At 36.5% G+C, this 21700-nt stretch overlaps 3 protein-coding genes across 3 annotated transcripts; 2 read left to right on the top strand and 1 right to left on the bottom strand.

The window, feature by feature from the left end:
• Window positions 1-408: 408 nt before the first annotated feature.
• LOC145618039 (protein NUCLEAR FUSION DEFECTIVE 4-like) lies at window positions 409-2412 on the top strand. Its single transcript, XM_081672817.1, has 2 exons — window positions 409-1718; window positions 1961-2412. Exons 1-2 carry the CDS (start codon window positions 565-567, stop codon window positions 2382-2384), a joined length of 1578 nt encoding a protein of 525 aa, XP_081528943.1. The 5' UTR covers window positions 409-564; the 3' UTR covers window positions 2385-2412.
• Window positions 2413-8191: 5779 nt separating this feature from the next.
• LOC145617731 (putative tRNA pseudouridine synthase) lies at window positions 8192-13584 on the bottom strand. The gene is made up of 8 exons (XM_081672483.1): window positions 13142-13584; window positions 12995-13027; window positions 12510-12622; window positions 12269-12417; window positions 11447-11591; window positions 10196-10630; window positions 8987-9409; window positions 8192-8498 (listed from the first exon to the last, which is right to left on the bottom strand). The coding sequence occupies exons 1-8, from the start codon at window positions 13446-13448 to the stop codon at window positions 8475-8477; spliced, it is 1629 nt and encodes a 542-aa protein (XP_081528609.1). The 5' UTR covers window positions 13449-13584; the 3' UTR covers window positions 8192-8474.
• Window positions 13585-14626: 1042 nt separating this feature from the next.
• Window positions 14627-21611, top strand: LOC145616521 (protein TIC110, chloroplastic-like). The gene is made up of 15 exons (XM_081671259.1): window positions 14627-15391; window positions 15495-15554; window positions 15948-16071; window positions 16160-16228; window positions 16322-16420; window positions 16659-16725; window positions 16961-17025; window positions 17113-17207; window positions 17412-17536; window positions 17649-17749; window positions 18436-18652; window positions 19016-19170; window positions 19676-19801; window positions 19997-20968; window positions 21064-21611. The coding sequence occupies exons 1-15, from the start codon at window positions 14850-14852 to the stop codon at window positions 21304-21306; spliced, it is 3060 nt and encodes a 1019-aa protein (XP_081527385.1). The 5' UTR covers window positions 14627-14849; the 3' UTR covers window positions 21307-21611.
• The last annotated feature ends 89 nt before the right edge of the window (window positions 21612-21700 follow it).

Genomic DNA, 21700 nt, shown 5'->3' with positions numbered 1-21700 from the left:
GATCAAGGTGACTTATTGCGTGTCTCACTTAATTTATAGACCGATCACAGTCAAGAGCGATTGGACAATATAGGGCCGTATATCATACTCATGGTTATGGAATAAGATTGGGAAGAGCAAAGTATGAACCCAACAAGAACGCAAGATAAGACCATCCCAACCCCAACCAAGAAAGGAATTTAAGTAGTTGCCCATGTATAATATATGGGATGCATGCACATGCTTGTACTCACATCAAATATTAATGCGTGTATAATACGATCACTCATGATTTTTCCATTAATCAAGCTCGTACATCAACATTAAAACTAGAGGTGGTGGTAGATATAAATCCACATTATATTTTTTCCAGCCACAATATATAGTTTTTGTCCAAAACTACTTACATATCTTTCATAGCTCTTTGTCTTTCATTCACATCCTTTCCCTCTCAAAGAGGGCTCTCTTATATGTACTTGAATTTTACCTATAAAGAAGGGAATAATAAGGTAGATCAAATATTCGAAATATAGATTTTCGTCTAAGAAAATATATAAAACCCAACCTAGCCACTACAGCCATATCATGACTCGAAGCACAGCTCTTCAATGGCTAAGCTTGGTGGGTATTATATGGCTTCAATCGATAAACGGAACCAATTCTAATTTCCCTGCTTATTCTTCTCAGTTAAAGCAACTCCTTTCCATATCTCAACTGCAACTCAACAACCTTGCACTTGCATCTGATGCAGGGAAGCTCTTTGGTTGGTTTGCTGGCATTGCTGCCATTTACCTACCTTTGTGGCTAGTTCTTTTAATTGGTTCTTCTCTCGGCTTGATCGGCTATGGTTTGCAGTATCTTTTCCTCACCCACCATATTACCTTCCTTTCATACTGGCATATATTCTTTCTCACAGTTTTAGCAGGAAACGGCATTTGCTGGATCAACACAGTTTGTTATCTGGTTGCCATACAAAATTTCCCCTTTCATAGGCAGGCTGCTGTTGGTCTGAGTACCTGCTATTTAGGATTAAGTGCAGTAATTTATACTGCAGCTGTTGGTGCGTTTTCTTCTAAGCCTTCTAAAAAAGCTGAAGAATATATGCTTTTCAATTCTCTTTTTCCTTCAGTAGTTAGTGTCATAACTGCACCTTTTCTCCGGCATATTGAAAATGATAAGCCTAAGAAGGTTGAGCGTGGGTTTTTTGGTGTTATAGTGATAACAATAGCCACTGGTATATATGCTGTAATGAGTAACTTGGGACCGATCTCAAGGAAGTCCTCACCGCGGTTTAAGGTGGTTGGTTTAGGAGTCTGTCTAACAGCACTGTTACTAATTCCTATGGCAGAATTTATTGTTCATATATTGGAAGAAAAATGTCGTATTAATAGGGAAAGACGAGTATGTGATCTTACAACTGATGCAGATGAAGTAGATGATGAGCATCAAGATGCTGAGAATCGAATCAAAGATCAGAGTGATAATATTGTTGAAGTCAAGCAGGAAATTTGTGCCATGGAAGAAATTGGTGTCAAATTGATGCTGAAGAGACTGAATTTCTGGCTGTACTTCTTCATATACATTTCTGGTGCCACTCTGGGACTGGTTTATCTAAACAACTTGGGACAAATAGCAGAGTCTCGAGGCTATGCTAGGACATCTTCTTTGGTCTCGCTAGCCTCTGCATTCGTGTTTTTTGGCCGTCTCTTGCCAACTGCCCTAGACTATGCCTACTCCAGGTATGCTTCAACTAGCAAACTTACTACTATATCTATTCTAGGACACATTGTAGTAAAACTAAGTGATGTCTTGGTTAATCTCTGATGTTGTTTGGTTGACATCCCATCCAGTGGAGGAAGTTGCTTACTTAGTCCCCCCTAGGTAAGTAAAACTTCCCACGGAAATGAGTATATAACCAAACAATTTTTAACCCATTCTGCGAAATGAAACTGATCTTTACCATGTATTTTTTGTCAAGCAGGAGCAAGTGCATAGTTCCAGGGCCGGCCTCTATAGGAGTTGCAATGATGCCAATGGCAGCAGCATTCTTCTTGCTCATAATCAATAAAAGCAACCTTTTACTTCATTTCAGTACAGCAATCATAAGTTTTTCCACTGGCATAATCACTGCCATTTCAGTTTCTACAACAACAGAGCTTTTTGGACCGAACAATTTTGGAGTTAATCATAATGTTGTGGTCGCGAATATCCCTCTAGGGTCCTTCCTATTCGGAGGTTTAGCAGCACTTTTGTATCGTAAAGAAGGAGATGGGCATGGCAGATGCTTGGGTCTGCAATGTTACAGCACAACCTTCGGTATCTGGGGATCCCTATGTTCCTTAGGAATTGTCCTAGCTTTAGTACTTCATTTTCGCACTCGCAAATTCTATTTGCAGAGGTTGTAGCCTTGTAGGGGCAGAGTAGCATATATATATATATATATATATATATATATATATATATATATATATATATATATATATATATATATATATATATATATATATATGTCAATGCTTTTTTTTTAGGAAGAATACTACTATACTATACACAATATAGGATTTGTTGTAATTTTTGACATCCCAAGATACTAACCAGGTGCATGTATTTTCCTCTTAGCACTTTCTGGGTTGTGTATACTACAGTGAAGTCATCAAATTCTTACTTAATTTGTCATATTGTGTTAAGTTAAGAGGAGTGTTAGTACTAGCTAATGTAGGTAGCAAATGTAGGTAGATTTTTAGTAGGTCTACTACATACATACATGAGAAATTCATGACTTACATTTTTAACAGTTCTTTCCGTTTTTGGGTATATTTTCTCAATCTGTATGATTCAGTAAATCGCCCCCTCTAAATCAGGGTTCTCAAAAGTAGTACCACCGAGAATGGTGCTACTACTAGCACGTATGTGCAATGTGTGGACACACACCTTCCACGGGATCATAATAAACACGCACCCTATGTGCGGTCTGGAATCACCAAACCCTCCCCCCTCTTCCCTTTGATTCGACACCTAAGACAAGAAATAATTCCCCCAAGTCTCCTACTACTAAGCTAATAAAACAATCGACTTATATCATTGTACATAGTACTCGTAATAGCCAGTATCAATTCACAAGGATTAAGGAACAGCAGGTAACATCACAATAAAAGTTCCGGAGCCTGTAAAGTGTGTTTTGGCCTTTTGGGAGTTAGGTAGCTGAGGCATAATCAACATTAAATTGGGCATCTGCCCCACTGATGTATAAGCGTAAACATTTCAACATGTCACTCACTCATAATATCAACATTTTGAAATTTATAATAATGAGTGGCCTCAAACCCTCAAAGTTGTGTATTGGCAAACGTATTGATCTGGTCACCTTATTGCACTTAAAACACGGATTCCTTAACAGTAAAAGAAAGTCATTTTTTAGGACATTAATTCATTAATAACACGTCATTTTTCACGTCCACATAAAAAAAAGGTCCACAATTGTCTATTTTACATTGTCTTCTTAGAAGATCGTTGTGTGACAATGCCTAAGGATCCAAGGAAATAATTCATCTTAACATTTTCAAAAAATAGAAAAAAAAAAAAGACAGAAAGATTATCGATGTGTTGATTTCAATAATACTCCATAATGTCTTTAAAACCATTCGGCTCTTTTTGTTTTTTTGTAAAAATCATTTTCCAACTATCATTCCTCCGTTTTCCTATATTCAAACAGAGAAAAAAAAAAAAACCTTTCCACAATCTATTCTCCATTAAAATATATTTCACAAACTTTTAAATAAAACGGATGTTCAGTAATTAGTAAATTACTGAACATCCGTTATAAAGTGACAATAAAATGTGCAAAAGTTACACTAAAATGCACAAAAGTTACCCTGATATATATAAGAGTTATTTATGGTTCATTGATAAATTTGACAAAAGTGACACTAAATTTGACAAAAGTGACACTAAATCTGACAAAAGTGTACCCGATGTACAGTAAATTACTGAAAACCGGGTGTATACAAAAGTTTTCCAAATTATTTTCTTTAGAAAATGATGTTTCATGAAAACAAACGGAGCCTTTGTGTAAAGTTGATAGCGTAAATCAAGGTTAGAATAATAGTGTTAAAGGGTTTAGAAAAATGTGTCTGAATGAAGTTCCAAAAAACCTGTCAAAAAATAGCTAGAAATACACCAAACTCGAAACGATAAATCTAAAATTGAAGAAGTCCAAATACAGAAGTGTTTACTGGTCCAGAACAGAAAAACTGGACTGTAGTATAAAAGATCAGGACTTGACAGCAATATAACATTAACAAATATATTCAGATGTTCAAACAAGTTAGAAAACTTAGCAATAATAGTCTAACACAGAATGATGAAATGGCATACTGGCCAAAAGAAGTAGACTGAATAGTAAGGCATAAGAACCATTCATATAACAGAGTTGATCGTACAATGCAAGGCATTACAAACCTTTGGAGGAGGTTATTTCCATTTATTGCATTCCAAATTGACATTTTCCACATATGTGTAGTCGCGATTCCGTGTACTAGAGGAGTAACTAGTAAAGGACCTATCATCGGGTTTGCGACTTCTAAATTTCTAATCCTATCGACCCTAATAAGTTCAAGTGAGCTACATTTTGATTTAATTGGAAATTTTGATTTGTTTGGAATTGGAAATTTCATAGTAGCCACAGGTGGTTTTGGAAGCATTTTGATGTGACCTTAAGCTATTAAATCAACACCCTGTATAGCTACCGTACCATGTATGATGCAGCGACTCAGACAGTAATGTGGTTGCTCCCTTTCTGGTTGCATGTCATCTAATGGAATCGAAAGATCATATTTGTATTTAGAAATACTCCATAGTCCAGAAGTTATAGCAATGTTTTGATGTTTATGTGGAAAGGACTATGAAGACCCTTCCCCCCTTCATTATACCCTTAGATTATACAATGACATCGTAGTAAAAAAGTACTCCCGGCATCCCCTGAACTAGAGGCGGCCTAGGGAATAAAGAGACTACAAAGGGATCGAAGAGAAATTAATTAGATGAGTGATTATATGTCCTTAGAAGAAAAAAAAAAAAGAAGGTTTAAACTACTTAGAAATATAATGAAGGGGAATGTTTTAGCAATAACCAATATCAACAAGGTTGGACCACAAATCTAAAAGCCTAACATCATCTCTCTGAAGATGCACATCATTGTAGGCTTATCAATAAAAGATAGATTTATGGAGTATCAAATTCCAAGAACTTATAGCAAACTTCACAGAAATTTCAAATGTCATAATTATTTGAATGAACTGGAGAACCTTAAATTGATTACTTCAACTGTTGATGTGAACTATAACATCTATGGCTACAGGCTTCTAATGTTCCTATATGTCTCACGCATTGCCAAACAAAGCTTGGCCTGGTGGAAAAATTTGTGGGATCAAATCCCGTATTAGGGGACTCATTGGGTGTGGAGATTCCATTATACCCCACTCCACGGGCTCCACCCATTCTAAGGGGTATTACTCATTCTAACCTAGGTCGTTGACTTGTGTGTGACTGCGGCTCAATATGACCTCTTTACCTCACAAAAAAAATATGTTCAAAAAAAAAAAAAAAGCCAATCACACTAGTATACATACATGAATAAGATTCTTTTAATTTAGTTACCTTTTCAAACTAACAGTAGAAATTAGTTTGAAAAGTGTTGAAGAAATTTCAAAGTCATCCCAAGGTCAAGCTTTTAGTCTCTTGGATGCATCCAACGTCATTGTGATGTCTTAGTGATATCATGCAAAAAGACCACAGGCCCACACATTTAATAGAAGACCTAAAAGAGTAAAAGTTGGGCCCAACAAACATAAACGCCGTCAGAAAGGTTGCACACTTGTACTGCTGGTAGGCAAATGATTCTTTACATGAAAATAACTGTTTATCATTTATGCATGTACCATGAATCCATGATACATCACAATTGGGCATCCATATGATACCTACATGCCCATCATATACAAACCACATAATACTTTGTACGTATTTGTTTAATAGAAAAGAAAACACGGAATATTGAAAACATGAAAGTTGATAAATCTTCGTAAAAACTCGTATTTTCAACAGTTCTGTGTAACTACGAGTCTACTACCATTTTCAGCAATAGTTTCTCAAGTAAATGGAATTTTAACTCAGTCAAAAAAACAAAAAAAAAAAAAATTCTGAAAGTAAAACATAAAGTTTGGTAAAATATTACTCAAAATACAAAGATTTTGAAATTCAAAGGCAGTGTATTAGAAAAGTTGGAAAAACTGTAGCTGATTTCAGTGGAGATTTGGTAAAATATTCCTCAAAATACAAAGATTTTGAAATTTAAAGGCAGTGTATTAGAAAAGTTAGAAAAAAGTGTAGCTGATTTCAGTGGAGATTAGCTATTAGATTCAAGTGATTTTACTTCTTTCTAACTTATAGCAACTAACAGCCACTGTAATTGATAACATCTAATATTGCCTAATGGAATTCGACTGCCAATTTATTTTTTTTTCTATCCGAATTAATTCTTGCCAACAACCGTCCAGCAGGCCCTATTGTCCCTATCAACGATAACTTCTGTTGTGGGTGCCTTCAATTTTATTGACAAAAAACACACACACACTCCTCCAATTGTTCCATATTAATTCTGAGCATGTAATTAGGTTAGAGAGCTTTTCAACCTTGAGCCATTAATGACTAGTACAATCTTGTTGGCTCTAAATTGTACTTAGTTGGCACTCTCTATATAACCCCAACGAAAAAAGAAAAAAAAAATCTCTATACCACACAAAGCTTAAATTCCAGTTTATTAAAAAGTTGTTTTATATTATTACTAACTAAACACAATTTAGTACCAACAAGGTTTTACTAGAATCATGAATGACTTATAGCACTAGAAAATGAAAATTTTCAATTAAGTTGCATAAAGCTTGCTAATGCTAGAGACCTTAGCTTGCTACTGTTGAATTTTTCCGTTGCTAAATAATAGGTCACTTTCTAGATTAAGTTAACTAACTACAAACTTTCCCATATCACCCTTTCAACATTGATATGGTAAAGATGTAAATCTTTGAAATGTGAAGTTTAATGATGGTATATTTAATTCAAATCCTTTAAAATGACCATAGTAGCCTTTTGGAGACAGCGTAAAAACTTTCTGCAAGAAAGCTTCACCTTCAAAAATGTTGTTATCTTGTCACAAGATAAGAGAGAAGATTCTATAAGCTTCACCTTCAAAATAAGAAATTGGGAGATGAAAAGGGGGCTAGAGAATAGTGATGATATGCAAATATCATAAGATAAAAGATAGTAAAAATTGGAAAGAGGAAGGAGTGTCTCACTATTATGCATGCAAAATGCATTAGATGAGACAATCATCATTGGTCAGACCATAGCTTAGGGTAGTGGTTGGGGTCCTTCTACGTAATGATATTGATTTCATAGCTGATCAAGACCCATAGGATGCATAGATGGAGAATGTTTGCATCTATTGTAGAGGACCACACAATTTTCTAAGGGTTTCCTCTACTAATTTGGCAAAGTTAAAGCAAGAGAAGCCTACTTGTACAATCCTTTTTTTTTAAATGTGTAGTTACAAACTTATCAAAAAGGTAGTACTTAAAACTAAGTTTGCAATTGAGCCATTAGAACTGAACATCATTTGGGTTCTCCCCAAATTCAGGGTTGACTCCTCTAACAAAAATCTAATTAAAAGCTCTTGAATAGCAAGGGTAAGCAGGATTCTCCAAGTATTATGTTGTGTGGCAGGCTGACAAGACACCTTACTGAATAAATTTTGAAGCTACAGTAGATCTTTTGTCAGATGCAAGTGACCCTATGAACAAGAAGTTGGTCACTTCTCATCTCAGTAGTCAGTATACAAGTTTTACAGTATCTTAACTGTTTGAGAAACTTGAAGACTTGCAAAGTTAGCCAGGAATACTACTGAGATTTCTGGAGAACGCTAAAGCAGCATGACCACTCACAAAAGTACATTCTGTAGCCGTAGTCATTTTATATACAGAATCTAGAATCCAACATAATTCATTCACGAATGCATCTGTTATATGACAGATTTATTTTACATGGAAATGCAGAGACCAAGTAAAAACAGATTTAGATGACAACGCAACCAAAAACACATGTCTGTAAGACTCCACAAGATTTGAAGCAGTGATTTAAATGTATGCAAAAGAACACTAAGTAGACAAGTAGTATTTAAGGTGATAACATTCATCGATAAAATATAGACAAGAGGAAATCCCAATCTTCAGATACAACAAATTGGCTATAATCCATTTACCACTTTGCACAGCCTAGCAGCAGAAGACAATGCTGAATGCAAGAGCAATAGATATGCTAGGTAAGAAGATGAAATTCAGAAGAAAAAAAAACCTGCAGCCAGCAAGATGCTCATGCATATCAAAGCTCCTGATAGACCAGCACCCATGATTTGTCAGATTTTGAGTTGTTATATTCACGTCATATCATTCATCTAATGCTCCAGTTTTCTGCAGGTAAGCATACATAAAAAGTGACATATTGGTGAGTACATCGAATTTTTAGACTCAGCTAACTATAAACTTCTACTATTATTGAGAGAGATATCCACTAAAATCTAACGTAACTTTCCCATCCATTAATGGATAATGAGAAATGTTGAGATCAAAACTCGTGAACTTTGGCCATAAACATATCAAAACACTCATACAGTCACAATGTCATTATTGTTAATTAAATATATCAAAACACTCACACAGTCATAAAGCCATTATTGTTGTTAAATTAGCTTTAAAAATATTTATAAGTCATTTGAAAATCGAGAAATAGCAATGAATTTAATAATATAAAATAAAAACCTTATTTCATACAGTCATAACGTATTAATGTCAACATCATTGTTAAAATTAACTATAAAATCTCTTATAAGACTGTTATTAGAAAAATGAGAAATACTGTAGCAATAAATTTAATAAATTTTAAATAAAAAAAACCTTACCTCTAAAGAAACTATCCTGTTTAACCTGTTTTGAAACTCTTCATTCCACACATTCCAGGCATTTCTGACTTCCTCCAACTCTGACTCAGGTATGCTTGCATTCGCATCCAAAATTTCAAGCCATTCCTTCCAGGGAGACTTATGAGGATCCAAAAACTTAGCAACTTGAGGTAGCATTACAGTTACATAGAACTCATCTACTACATTTTTTATCTCTTCAGAATTAACTAATATTCGCATCTCTGGCCTTTTCTTATTCCCAGGCTGTTTCCTCAATCTAAAGTCATTTCCTCTCAAAACTAAAACTTCTGATGGAGCAAGAGGTAGGACAATTCTTGAGAACTTGTTGAGTGATAGCTTGAGTATATCTCTGGGGAACAATCCACGCTTAACTGCTATAGCAGTGCCAACCATTTTGCGGATCTGCCCAATTTTCAAGCTTATAGTGTGACTGACCAAAGTACCAAACAACTAAAATGGAATCAAAATTGTACATATAACAAAGGAACCAAACCAATAAATTCATACCAATGAAGCCACTCACTCACACAGAAAGTATCTTAAAGAAAACTTCCTCGAACAAAGAGCCAACAATCAAGTCCACATAATTCTTGAATTATTGGCATCAGGTTGGTCCTATGTTTCGAACACAAATGAAATTTCTCTTAAAGGTAGCCTAGTACTATGATATGCAGATCAAATAATAGCATTAAATCACACTAAAAGAAAATTACTATCTAGAAGGATTCTACTTAAAAATTACAAAGTATATGTATTACTAAAGCAGCACACAGGACATCCACCCACCAAGTCCAGTCTAACCAATGAAAAAAAGCTGTGGTCCAGTAGATAAACTTGCATGAAGTTGTACCTTTCCTTGAACCAGCAAACTTCTTAGTGTAGAATAAGCCCCAAAAATCAAGTCAGTACATAAACATTACTTTAACTACATCTAGTCTACACAATCAACAAAAAAGCAGGGAGAATAGATAGCTCTCTACCTAGTCACTGCATCATGCTATGCAAATAAATCACATAGTTTGTCAATTGGAAATCAGAAGACCAATGAGCTAAATAAGCTACAGTATTTTTTCCAAGTTTTTAACACTATAATATCTAACATTTGCAGCATGGTGCATGCTACAAGTAAAAGACAAATAACCAGAGTATGAAACTTAAGGGAAATACAGGCAATAAACAGAGGCTTACTTGATGCAGCATGAAAGACTCCCCGCATATTGAGAGCTCCACAAAACCCATATCAAGTGACCTCTCCAACTTGCCACAAGAACACTGAAATATCTTCCTCCAATGAGCAGAACTGAGCTTGTCTGCCTCATCACGTTCATGAAGCCATCGAGCCTTAATAACTACTGTAGAATCATTCTTTTCTGACTCATCACCATGGCCATCTTCAGAGTCAAACAACACATCAACATCACCGTCATCTGGCATGTTAGTGATAAGTTCTTCATCACACAATGCATCTTCATCATCAACTGAGGACTGACAATCAGCATTGTTTTCCTCAACCTCCAAAAGGGGAGGCTTATCAGATACTTTGTATCTTCTATTTGCACGTCCTTTTAGTGGCTTTCGTCGATATTTAGACCTGGCTGTATAATTATGAAAAGGGTATTCTCCCTGCAAAATGCATATAAAAACAGTAAACTAACAAAAAAGGCATTTAAAGTCCGCTACAAAGTAAATTTCTAAAATCCTGTAGTAGCATGCATAAGGAATATAGGCAAGCAGAAATGCTTTAGAACTTGTGCATCACAGAAGATCTAAATGGAGAATCATGGGACAGATTGGCACACCCATACACTACGTCCACTCAAAGGTGTGAGGCGTAAGTGTTATCTTTAGATATTTTCTCTCCTGACCCGTTTCCCATATTTTCAATTAAACTTTAAAAACTACTACTTTACACAACATCACACACCCTGGTCAAAAGTGGGGAAAAGGGAGTTGGAGCATGCCATTTGGATTTAGACAAGAAAGGTAATTACAACGTACATATATTATAAAAAAAATCTCAACAATAACAGAACCACTCCTACTCTGTTGAAAGTTGGAACCCCTTTTTGTCCATAAGCGAGTTGTATAATATAGGAGAACAGAAGTTAAAATAAACGTATTATAAGCTTTATAAGTTACTCCTATGACCAAACGGTTTAAAGATGGAACTTCCTATAGGCTAGCAAGTGGAATAAACTTTCCTCCTTATTGGGTTGCCAGACCCACTTCACATTCTCAATATGCTTAACGTACATAACAAAAAGAAAACAATTATACATGGAAGAGCAGAGTAGCAGACCCATCATATTCACATAATAATTCATCACAGGGTAAATGTAGTATTCATCATTTAACTTTTGGCTTCAACATGAACCACAAATGCAAATGAAGAAATTGATTGTCATAGATTATAAAGAAATATGATACAAAGAGAGATACCTCGAAAATATTTAGAATTTCATTGAAGTCTTTTACATGATAGTCAATTTCAGCAGAAGAGGAGTCACTTTTTATTCCAATAACTTCAGCTGGAAGAAGGTAGGAATAATTTCGGACATGACATTCCCGTCGAGGATCAAAGCTCCTAACAAATGAGATTGAATTATGTTGAGAGAGATCTGTGTTGTCTAGTTTGACATGCATATGCACTTGCCTAGCATGTTTTGCATACGTAAACACATGGATTTAAACAACAATGAAAAAAATATCTTAAACAGACACATCCCCTGTTTTCAACGGTTCCATGCCACAATTTACTACATCATGAGTGAGAAGGGAAAAGGACAAAGGGGAGGTAAGATGAAGGGTGGAAAGGAATGCCCTTGCATTTATCTTCCAAATGGTTTATTCAACGGGGGGAGGAAAATGAATCCCTCCGATTTCCTTCCCCATTCCATATCTAAATAAGGGAAAATGGATTCGTCACTTTCTTGTCCCTCCTTCCTCCCTCCAAATTCCTTGTCCAAATACACACAACTAAGGAAGAATCTTTAACATTGAATGGCTATTCATCTTCGAAATGTTAAGACAAAGAGGGAAAAAGACTATAGAATTGATGCTGCCCCATATATAGTGTTCAATAAAAATACACACTTAAAGGGTTTGTTCCCGTAGAAGTACTAATTGCATTGAAGTTAGAACTAAATTGTTAGATGAGATGAACAAAAATCATACACTTGAGAAAAATTATGTTAAAGGATACACAGTGATTGAGCCAAATATTTGCTTCTATGAAGAACAGTGCAAGGGAAATGACAGTACCTTTGAGAAGGTAAAATACTAAACACTCTTATATCATCAGGGAGATGAGAGTTAACATGGTCTGCAAGAACGAGACCATTAGGGTCATTCATCCACGCATAATCAGGAATCTCCAATTTCAAAGATATCGTCGTGGCCAGTGAGTGAACCTAGAAACAACAATCAGCAAAAGGAACTTCATATTATTCCAACATTGCATTGGGGAAGTGACATTAAAGTTGATACTAGGTTTCTAGCTTACTCCTTTATCAGTTCGGCTACTCCTGGCCCAGGCAATCTTATGTAAGTCACCATAATTGGTTTCATTGATGCCACCTACTTTGTAAAGAGCATTTTCCAAAGCTTCTTCAATGGCTACAATAGAGAAAGTGCAGCAGTTTAGAAAGCTATATTTGACAATTTTAGGCTTCTAGCAGTTGCAGACCTTGCAGTGTAATTAACAAACACACACAGACATTCCACTGATCACGGGCGTTCGTAATGATTAACAAATCGAAATGACCCCCAAATTCCAACAGCACAACAATATTGCAACTAGTAACAACAGGTAACAAACAAGCTATAAACTAATGTCTTGAATCAAATTGTTATGGTTTCTACTCTAAACCCCTTAAACCCAATGCATTGAGAGTAATAAATTCCATAAACTTATTCAACAAAAACACAATTAAAAAAAACTTATATATGTAAGAACAAAAGGGAAATTAAGACAGGAAACAAACTTACTGGGAATATTATCTTCTCGTTGCTTCTGCAAACCTAAATCAAACCCAGAAAAAAAAAAAAACAACAAAATTGAAACAAATTTCAGAAAAATGGATTAACTTTGAAGGATGAAAAGGGGAAGAAGAAGAGAGAAAAGGGTGAAATGACCTTTGTAGTTGGAACCAACATAACCGACTCGCATGACCACTTTCTTCTTCCGGAAAGATTCCCATTTCGAAGGCGAAGCAATTAATTCCTGAGTTTGAGAAATCTGGGGTTGAATTTGAGGTTCTTGGGTTTGAGTAGAAGCAGAAATTGAAGGTGATACTGAAGTAGCAGAGAAATGAGCAAGTAGATGAATATTGAGTTGAATTGTATGGTTGGAGAGAGAGAAATTCCATGGATATGACAAGGGTTTAAGTCTGCCATTTCTCCATGAAGTTGTTAATGGAAGACGCAGAGACCATACCGCCATTTATGGTTCTAGTGATATCGAACAATGGCACTGCAAATGAAGTGTGAGGTACTGTAGTATATCCAATACAGTGAGTATTTGTGTAGAGGCTACGTTTTCCGGCCCATGTTTTTGGATTTTGATGGCTCGAATCCTCGATACATTGTCTCGTAGAGGTGGCAAAAGTTGATACGGTATATTAATTGAACTCATTCATGTTTATTTATTTGCTCCTTGTTTACCTTCAACAAAAAACATTATTAATTTAATTCGAATGTGATAATTAGGGTTTTTTTTTTTTGTTAATCCATTAAAATTATTGGTAGATTTGACATAGCAAAATAGGTTGGTCTATCGCTAAACTTTAGAAATCAAATTCAACATGACAATTGTGCACTAGTTAAGCTAATATTCCGTATAATTATATTTAGGGCCTGTTCTCATACGTTGAAATTCAGTTCAGTTCAGTTTAGCTCCCAATTTCCTTCTCTTATAAAATATTCATTTCAGTTTAGTTCAGTTCAGTTCAGCTAAGTTTAGTTCAGCTGAGTTCAGTTAATAAGAACAGGCCCTTAATGTGTCTTGTGGTCGTTTAAAAGTAATTTCTTAATTCAACAATATTTGTGTTAATTTGTTTGGTTTAGATTAATGTGTATGTTTGCCGAATGAACTTGTGTCATATGACTTGTTTAATTAGTAAGTTGGATGAGATTTAGGTATAAGCCATTTGATTTAATAGCATGCTATCTTGACATAAACTCAACATGACTCGATTTATTTCATGACGCTGCCTTAAGGCTCTGATGGCACTAGCATCTAAAATGTCGACAAATCTGATTGTATCTGTCTAAATTTGCTCGTTCATCACAAGCCCTAATCGACCTTTGTAACCAATTTATAAGAGTGTCTCTTATATATATGCACACCTCACCGGGTCAATTATGTTGCTTTGTGCTACAAGTCATTCTCGCCGTCCATACACAAGAGCGAGCCGCTCGAATCCAGTGACTAAACACAGAGGCAGATCTAAGATTTTATTTAAGTCGAAAAGACATTGCAACCATTCTTTCGAAGGACATTTATCAAAATCTACAACTGAAACGGGCTACACTAGAAGAACGATCCAAGCCCGAAAGATAAGAAAATGGGCTAATCCAATCCAACCCCCCTATCCACTCAAAATTCCCAATCTTTCTCCTAATCAAAAACCAAACCAGCACGAAACGAACCCTTCCTTTCTCCCCTTTCCTCTTCTTTCTCTCTCCTCTCACTCCATTATCATCTTCATCTCCACTGCAACTACTCCCACCATTTTTCTGGGTTTTTCTTCTTCACCAAAACCCTCTATCAAAACCCTCAAAAACCCACAAAATCTACTCAATTTAGGAGAGAGAAAAACAGGAAAGAACAACCCCAGAAAACATGAACACCACACTTCCTCTTTCTTCATCCAAATCCCCTCTTCTATTCTCATCTTTTACTCCCCTTAATCAAACCCCTTCTCTCCTTCCTCCCAATTTCATCCGTATACCACTCACCCGTTTTCGCCTCTCTAAGCTCAGATGCTCTGCTTCTGACCAAACACCCACATCCGTACATGTACCCGGACCCGGACCCGAACCCGGTAGCGGTATCAAGAGCTCAGAGGTGTTCGGGGGTCCGAGAGAATTGTCGGGTTTGCAATCATTGGCTGACAGTCTGTCACCGCCGGTGAGAATAGCCAGCTCGGTTCTGCTTGTTGCGGCTGCTTCAGCTGCCGGTTTTGGGTTAGGGTCTAAATTTGGGGGGTCGAGGAATGTGGCAATTGGTGCTGCGGTTGCGCTTGGTGCTGCCGGTGGTGCCGCGGCTTATAGTTTGAATTCTTGTGTTCCTGAGGTTGCTGCTACCAATTTGCATAATTATGTTGCACAATGTGATGACCCGCTTTCTTTGAGCAAGGATGAAATCCTGGCTATTGCTAATAAGTAATAATTGTTGTTTTTGTGTAAAATTGGAATTTTTATTGTTGTTTTTGTTGAGAAATGAGGTGGGGATTTTTGAAGTGATGTTGTGAATTTGTGTTTTCAGGTATGGTGTTAGCAAGCAAGATGAATCTTTTAATGCTGAGCTTTGTGACTTGTACCTTAGGTGAGTGCAATTTGGTCCAAGTGTTTTTACTTCTATGTCTTAGAACTTAATATTGATTGTCTATTGTGGGCATATGAATGAATATGGTTTAAGTTATTTTATTATGCTTCTTGGTGGTTTGAATTGATGTTCGTTACATTTCCGAAAATAGTAATGGATTATGTTTGAGTTTCTAATGATATTGTGATTTTGTATGTATGAAAAAAACAAGCTGGATAACTATTAGGAAAAGTCATGTTTAAAATGTAATGTAATGAATTGTGACAATGTGACATGACAAACAAATTATCTAGTATGGAGTACCACAAATGAATCTTGCGTATCTTGCTTAGTTGCTGCAATTTTCACAAAAGTTTGTGCATATCCTGAATTTGTATTCAATTGGTTGTATAGCTTTCTTTTGTCGGTGCTCCCTGCTGGAAATGAAGATCTCAAGGGTACTGAAGTTGAAACTATTGTTAAGTTCAAAAATGCTCTTGGCATCGATGATCCTGATGCTGCTAACATGCATATTGAGGTATTTGTGGTGTTTGTTTATCAAATTTTGTCGTAGTCGTTCTTATTGTCAACAATTACGGACATTACTGTGATTCTTCTGGCTGCAGCTTGCCAGGCGGTTTGTCAGACAGAGGCTTGAAACTGGGGATCGTGAGGGTGACATTGAGCAGCGTCGGGTGAGATCTTTATGTTCATGTTGCTCCACCACTTGCTATCTTTTTATTCTTAGAGATATGTAGCTTGACCAATATCAGTGAGTTTCAGCGCAGGCATTTCAGAAGCTAGTGTATGTTTCAACTCTTGTTTTTGGGGAGGCCTCTGCATTTCTTCTACCCTGGAAGCGTGTATTTAAAGTGACTGATTCCCAGGTAAATGTTAGCATGTCAGCATCTTGTTCTATAGCAAGTCTGGCAGAAAATGTACCCTCTCTCTGGTGTGAATCTGTATCCATCCTTAGTCATCTATTGAAATACTCACCCCATCTAATAGGCCTATTTATACTTTTTCTGTAAGGCCAGATTTGGCAACAAAGGCGAATTTGGCCTCTTAGTTTGAAATCTTTGAATTGGTATGAAAGGGTAAATTCATGTTGTGTTGTCCTGTCAGGTTGAGGTTGCTGTTCGTGACAATGCTCAAAGGTTGTATGCTCAGAGACTGAAATCAATTAGCAGAGGTTAGTGTCTACATTCATTACGCTTTGTGGTGAATTATTTGCTTTGTAAGAGAACTGATTCCTCTCAAGATAGATTTAAAAAACACATTGATTTAATTATATTAGTTTGGTGCCGAGTAGTAATGGCGTTGACCTTATTACCTTATTTCTTGCCTTTTGTTAATTTAGTAATACCAATTAGCATTGCTATATGATTTTTCAGTGATTTTCTTGTGGTTTATTATGTGTTTTTTAGATCTGGATATGAAGCAGCTTGTTGATCTGAGAGAAGCTCAACTTTCATATCGTTTGTCTGATGAGGTATTCCCTTTGTGAAATTGTATCAGAGATGGTGAATTTCAGTTGAAAGATTATTGTTTTTTATATTGTTAGATCTATTTCTTACAGTTGGCTGAGGAGATGTTTAAGGAACATACAAGAAAACTAGTAGAAGAATGCATTTCAAGAGCTGTTGACATTCTGAAGTCCCGTAGTAGAGCAGGGTATGGTTGATGTTGCTATCTTCGTTTTCTAGAAACTCACTGATATAGTTTATTTGCTTTTGCATTGAGAAAAAAAAAAAAAAAAAAAAAAACTTATGCTTTGGATTAAGGCTTATGTGTCTTATTATTGTTTTATTTTTGGGGAAAAATCAGGTGTTTGCCATTTTTTCACGCATATTTCTCTTTGACACCTATGTTTGACAGGGGAGCTATTGATGTTGTAAATGAGCTGAATACAGTACTTGCTTTTAATGATAAGCTTGTCTCATTAAGAAACCATCCAGATGCTAGTAAATTTGCCCGAGGCGTCGGGCCAATTTCCTTAGTAGGTAATAATACTGATGTCCTTTTTTGTGTTGGTTGTTGTGTGTGTAAGAATTTTTCTGTTCACGAGATATACTGGTACACTAGTATAACACAGCATTCTGTATAATTTTTCAGATGGTGAGTTTGACAGTGACAGGAGGATTGATGACTTGAAGCTTCTCTACAGAGCATATATTACTGATTCTTTATCAAGTGGCCGCATGGAAGACAGCAAGGTGATAATTTATTATTTTTTTATTATTAGTGATTCTCTTTAACTCTTTTAGCCATTGGCCTTCTGCTGGCCTCTCCTTAGTATTGAAGGTGAACATTTGTAGATGTTCTGCCTTTTTGGCTGGGGTAATTTATTCTTGATGTTGAGACACATACATTCTTACTAGTCTATGAATCTATGATATGATTAGTTTATGAGCCAGTGAATATATACTTTCTTTGTTGCTCGAGACAGAGTATTATTGACAATTATCTCTTGAGGACATGCTTAGGTTTGGCCTCAATGGAATTATGAATGTAACATCCTCATGTACCTTGAACTATAAAAATACCATTGATTTCATTCAAAGTGATGAAGTGATTGTACCATTCAAACCTTTCCTTTTCTGTTCATCTGCCATATCATTTCCTTTAGGTCTGGAGAAAGGTACAATTGACAGAATTTTCAATGCTCCCTTAGTTCTAACTTTGCTAACTTCCTTTTATTAGTCTGTATCTTCTCTGTTCTGGAAACATATTTTCACTCTTCCTATTCCTATTCCATGTTATTTTCAAATCTACTGCTGTCAATGACATATTCTAGCGAAGTAGTGAAGATAAATTACTGCACCTTCCTTAGGTCTTATGCGGTTTAACTACAATCATATTATATGCTAGTCTTCATTTATATTCTCTTTTCCATTTGTAGCTTGCTGCATTGAACCAGTTAAAGAACATATTTGGTCTTGGAAAACGTGAAGCAGAAAGTATTAAGATGGATGTGACCTCAAAGGTTTATCGCAAGCTACTGTCTCAAGCGTTTTCTAGTGGTGATTTGGATAGAGCTGAAAGCAAAGCGAATTACCTTCAGAATTTGTGTGACCAGCTGCGGTTTGACCCTGAGAAGGCGAGTGAGATCCATGCAGGTACTGTTCCCTTCTACTTGGTTGACAGATTATGGTGCTTGTTGTTAAATGAGTAAATTTTCTCCCTACGGGGTTATATTTTTTTAGTCTGAAGGAGCAGTTAAGTGAGAACCTTTTTTTTAGGTTGAATCATTTTGCATAGTTGTTGATTTACTTTCTAGATAGAAAAGCGACAAGAGAATGCACCTTTTGTATTTTGTGTTGTTATTTGATTTTGGGAAATTCTTTTGTATAACTGAATGGGGGTAAGGTTGCTTAAACTTTGTCAACATTTGGATCTGCATTAGATATTCTTTATTCCTCTGTGAATCTATAGCTCACTTACCTGCTCTTGTTCTGTTTGTGAATTGTCTTTTCTTATAGAAATATATCGACAGAAGCTACAGCAATGCTTAGCTGATGGAGAGCTGAGTGAGGAGGATGTCAAAGCTTTACTCCGTGTACGGGTCATGCTGTGTGTTCCCCAAAAAATCGTTGAAGCTGCTCATGCTGATATTTGTGGCAGTTTGTTTGAGAAGGTAAGAATTTGAAATCTCCCCCCTCTTCCCTCTTTGAATCTCACCTGTTTTTCCTATCCTCCGCTTTGATTATATGCTATATTGCATTGTTGTATTTGTATTTTATTAGGTTGTACTGTTCTGATGAAAACCTTGTTGATCATTGACAATTGAGCATTGGCTAATATGTAACTGTGTGATATTTGCTGAGCCTCCTTCCAACTACCCCCCTTAACCTCCTTCCTCGCGGAGGGATGTTGTCTTTGTATATTTGGTCAATTGCCCACCTCCTCTGGCTGATGTATAGATGCTTTGTGGAGGTTGATAATTCATATCTGTTGAGTTCTTGAGCTTTTGAAATTTTACCATTTGAAATTTGAGAAGTTTCTTTTGCTTACTGGCGTTACTGCTTTAGTGTTTGTGTGGTTTGCGGCCAGCAAAATGCATTTTTATGTCCTGTTCTACTTCCTTGTGGTGTTGGTATCGGTTACACATTGCGTTAAGTTGAAGATTCTCTTGATTTCAGGTTGTGAAGGATGCAATTGCTTCCGGTGTTGATGGATATGATGCAGATGTAAAAGAAAATGTGAGAAAAGCCGCACATGGTTTGCGCTTGACTAGGGAAGCTGCAATGTCAATTGCTAGTAAGGCGGTGAGTGTCCTCTTCCCCTGCTGAATCATTTTTATCACTTATTGATTTATTTAAGACAAGCTTAATAGCTTTCTTCCACTAAATAGCCAAGGTCTAAATAGGCCTTTATTCTGGGATCCCAACCTGACTTAAGTTATGCAGGAGAGATCATGACACCTGATGGTTCACTAATTCATATTTACTTATGTCATGCAGGTCCGCAGAATATTCATTAACTATATCAAACAGGCAAGGGCAGCTGGAAGTCGCACTGAATCTGCAAAGATTCTTAAGAAGATGATTGCATTCAACACCTTGGTGGTCACTGAATTAGTTGCTGATATTAAAGGGGAATCAACTGATGTTCCAACAGAAGAACCTGTTAAAGAGGAAGAGGAGAAGATTGAAGATGAGGAAGAATGGGAGTCACTCCAGACATTAAGAAAATCAAGACCTACTAAGGAACTTGAGGCCAAAATTGGGAAACCTGGGCAGACAGAGATTACTGTTAAAGATGACCTTCCAGAGAGAGAGAGGGCTGACCTGTACAAGACATACTTGTTATACTGCATAACTGGGGAAGTAACCAAGATTCCATTTGGTGCACAAATCACCACGAAGAAGGACAACACAGAATACCTCTATCTGAATCAGCTTGGTGATATTCTTGGTCTTACACGTAAGGAGATTGTAGAGGTTCATAGAGGTATGGCCGAGCAAGCTTTTAGACAGCAAGCAGAGGTCATTCTGGCTGATGGACAGTTGACTAAGGCTAGGATGGAGCAACTGGATGAGGTTCAGAAGCAAGTTGGCTTGCCACCAGAGTATGCTCAAAAGGTGAGAGAGAACATTATAAATTCAAAAATGGCGGCTGCCATAGAAACAGCTATTGGCCAAGGAAGGCTCAGCATAAAACAAATTAGAGAACTCAAGGAAGCTGGTGTAAATATTGACAACATGATAGCAGTGAGCTTAAGGGAGAATCTCTTCAAGAAGTCTGTAGATGAGATATTTTCTTCTGGTACTGGAGAATTTGATGATGAGGAAGTCTACGAAAAGATTCCCGCCGACTTGAAAATTAACCCAGAGAAGGCTAAAGGAGTTGTCCATGAACTTGCTCGTAGTAGATTAGCTAACTCATTGGTTCAAGCAGTAGCTTTACTAAGGCAGAGAAACCGCAGCGGGGTGGTATGCTTCTGATGACAGCTGCGCACTTTCATTTTGTTTGTTGTCTTTCATGTGTGGGCTCTTTTAGTCTGATATTTTGACTCTCAATTTTGCAGGTCTCCACTCTTAATGATCTGCTAGCTTGTGACAAGGCCGTGACAGCTGAGACCTTATCATGGGAAGTGCCAGAGGAACTAGCAGATCTTTTTGCTATTTATGCCAAGAGCAATGCAGCACCTGAGAAGATCTCGCGTCTACAGTATCTGCTAGGAATTAGTGACTCTGCAGCAGCTTCTCTGAAAGAGATGGATGACAGACTACCTAGTTCTAGTGCTGAAGCTGAGGAATTTGTCTTTTGAAGACGAAAAGTTGTGTTATAGTTTAGTGCAGAGGAATGAGGAATGTCTATTAGTGAATACTCGTATAGGTTTATCAACAAAATAGTTTGATTTTGCTTTGTTTTATGCTTCTAGTACGGCGTATATCTCCAAAGAGATGGATACCTAAGTTTGTATCTCTCTCTCTTTTTTTCCTCCACTGTTGGTGGTAGGGAGCATTTTGAAACGTCCTAGTATTTTTTGTATGGTAAATATTTTTTGCTATTGATGGAATAACCCTTGGTTAATGAAAAATTTTGGTTTTTGATTAAACCTATATTCAGTTACACACAGAGTAAATGGAAGGGAAATCTACATAATGTATTTCTATTTTGTTTTGGTAACAAAATTACTGAGATTGGGAGGTAGTCTTTTT

Source organism: Chenopodium album, chromosome 26, assembly GCF_948465745.1.
Source record: "Chenopodium album chromosome 26, dcCheAlbu1.1, whole genome shotgun sequence".
Classification (NCBI taxonomy): Eukaryota; Viridiplantae; Streptophyta; class Magnoliopsida; order Caryophyllales; family Amaranthaceae; genus Chenopodium; species Chenopodium album.
The sequence above is the reverse complement of the archived record's forward strand: the minus strand, read 5'-3'. Positions and strand labels throughout refer to the sequence as shown.

What these genes read in the sequence shown, in the direction of transcription:
- LOC145618039 (XM_081672817.1), top strand. Translation starts at nt 565, where the DNA reads ATGACTCGAAGCACAGCTCTTCAATGGCTAAGCTTGGTGGGTATTATA. An exon ending in CTAGACTATGCCTACTCCAG is followed by an intron (nt 1,719 to 1,960) that starts GTATGCTTCAAC and finishes TTTGTCAAGCAG; the next exon opens with GAGCAAGTGCATAGTTCCAG.
- LOC145617731 (XM_081672483.1), bottom strand. Translation starts at nt 13,448, where the DNA reads ATGGCGGTATGGTCTCTGCGTCTTCCATTAACAACTTCATGGAGAAAT. An exon ending in GTAGCCGAACTGATAAAGGA is followed by an intron (nt 12,418 to 12,509) that starts GTAAGCTAGAAA and finishes TGTTGTTTCTAG; the next exon opens with GTTCACTCACTGGCCACGAC. An exon ending in AGTCTTTCATGCTGCATCAA is followed by an intron (nt 9,410 to 10,195) that starts GTAAGCCTCTGT and finishes AAAATTGGGCAG; the next exon opens with ATCCGCAAAATGGTTGGCAC.
- LOC145616521 (XM_081671259.1), top strand. Translation starts at nt 14,850, where the DNA reads ATGAACACCACACTTCCTCTTTCTTCATCCAAATCCCCTCTTCTATTC. An exon ending in ATCCTGGCTATTGCTAATAA is followed by an intron (nt 15,392 to 15,494) that starts GTAATAATTGTT and finishes TTGTGTTTTCAG; the next exon opens with GTATGGTGTTAGCAAGCAAG. An exon ending in AGAGAAACCGCAGCGGGGTG is followed by an intron (nt 20,969 to 21,063) that starts GTATGCTTCTGA and finishes TCAATTTTGCAG; the next exon opens with GTCTCCACTCTTAATGATCT.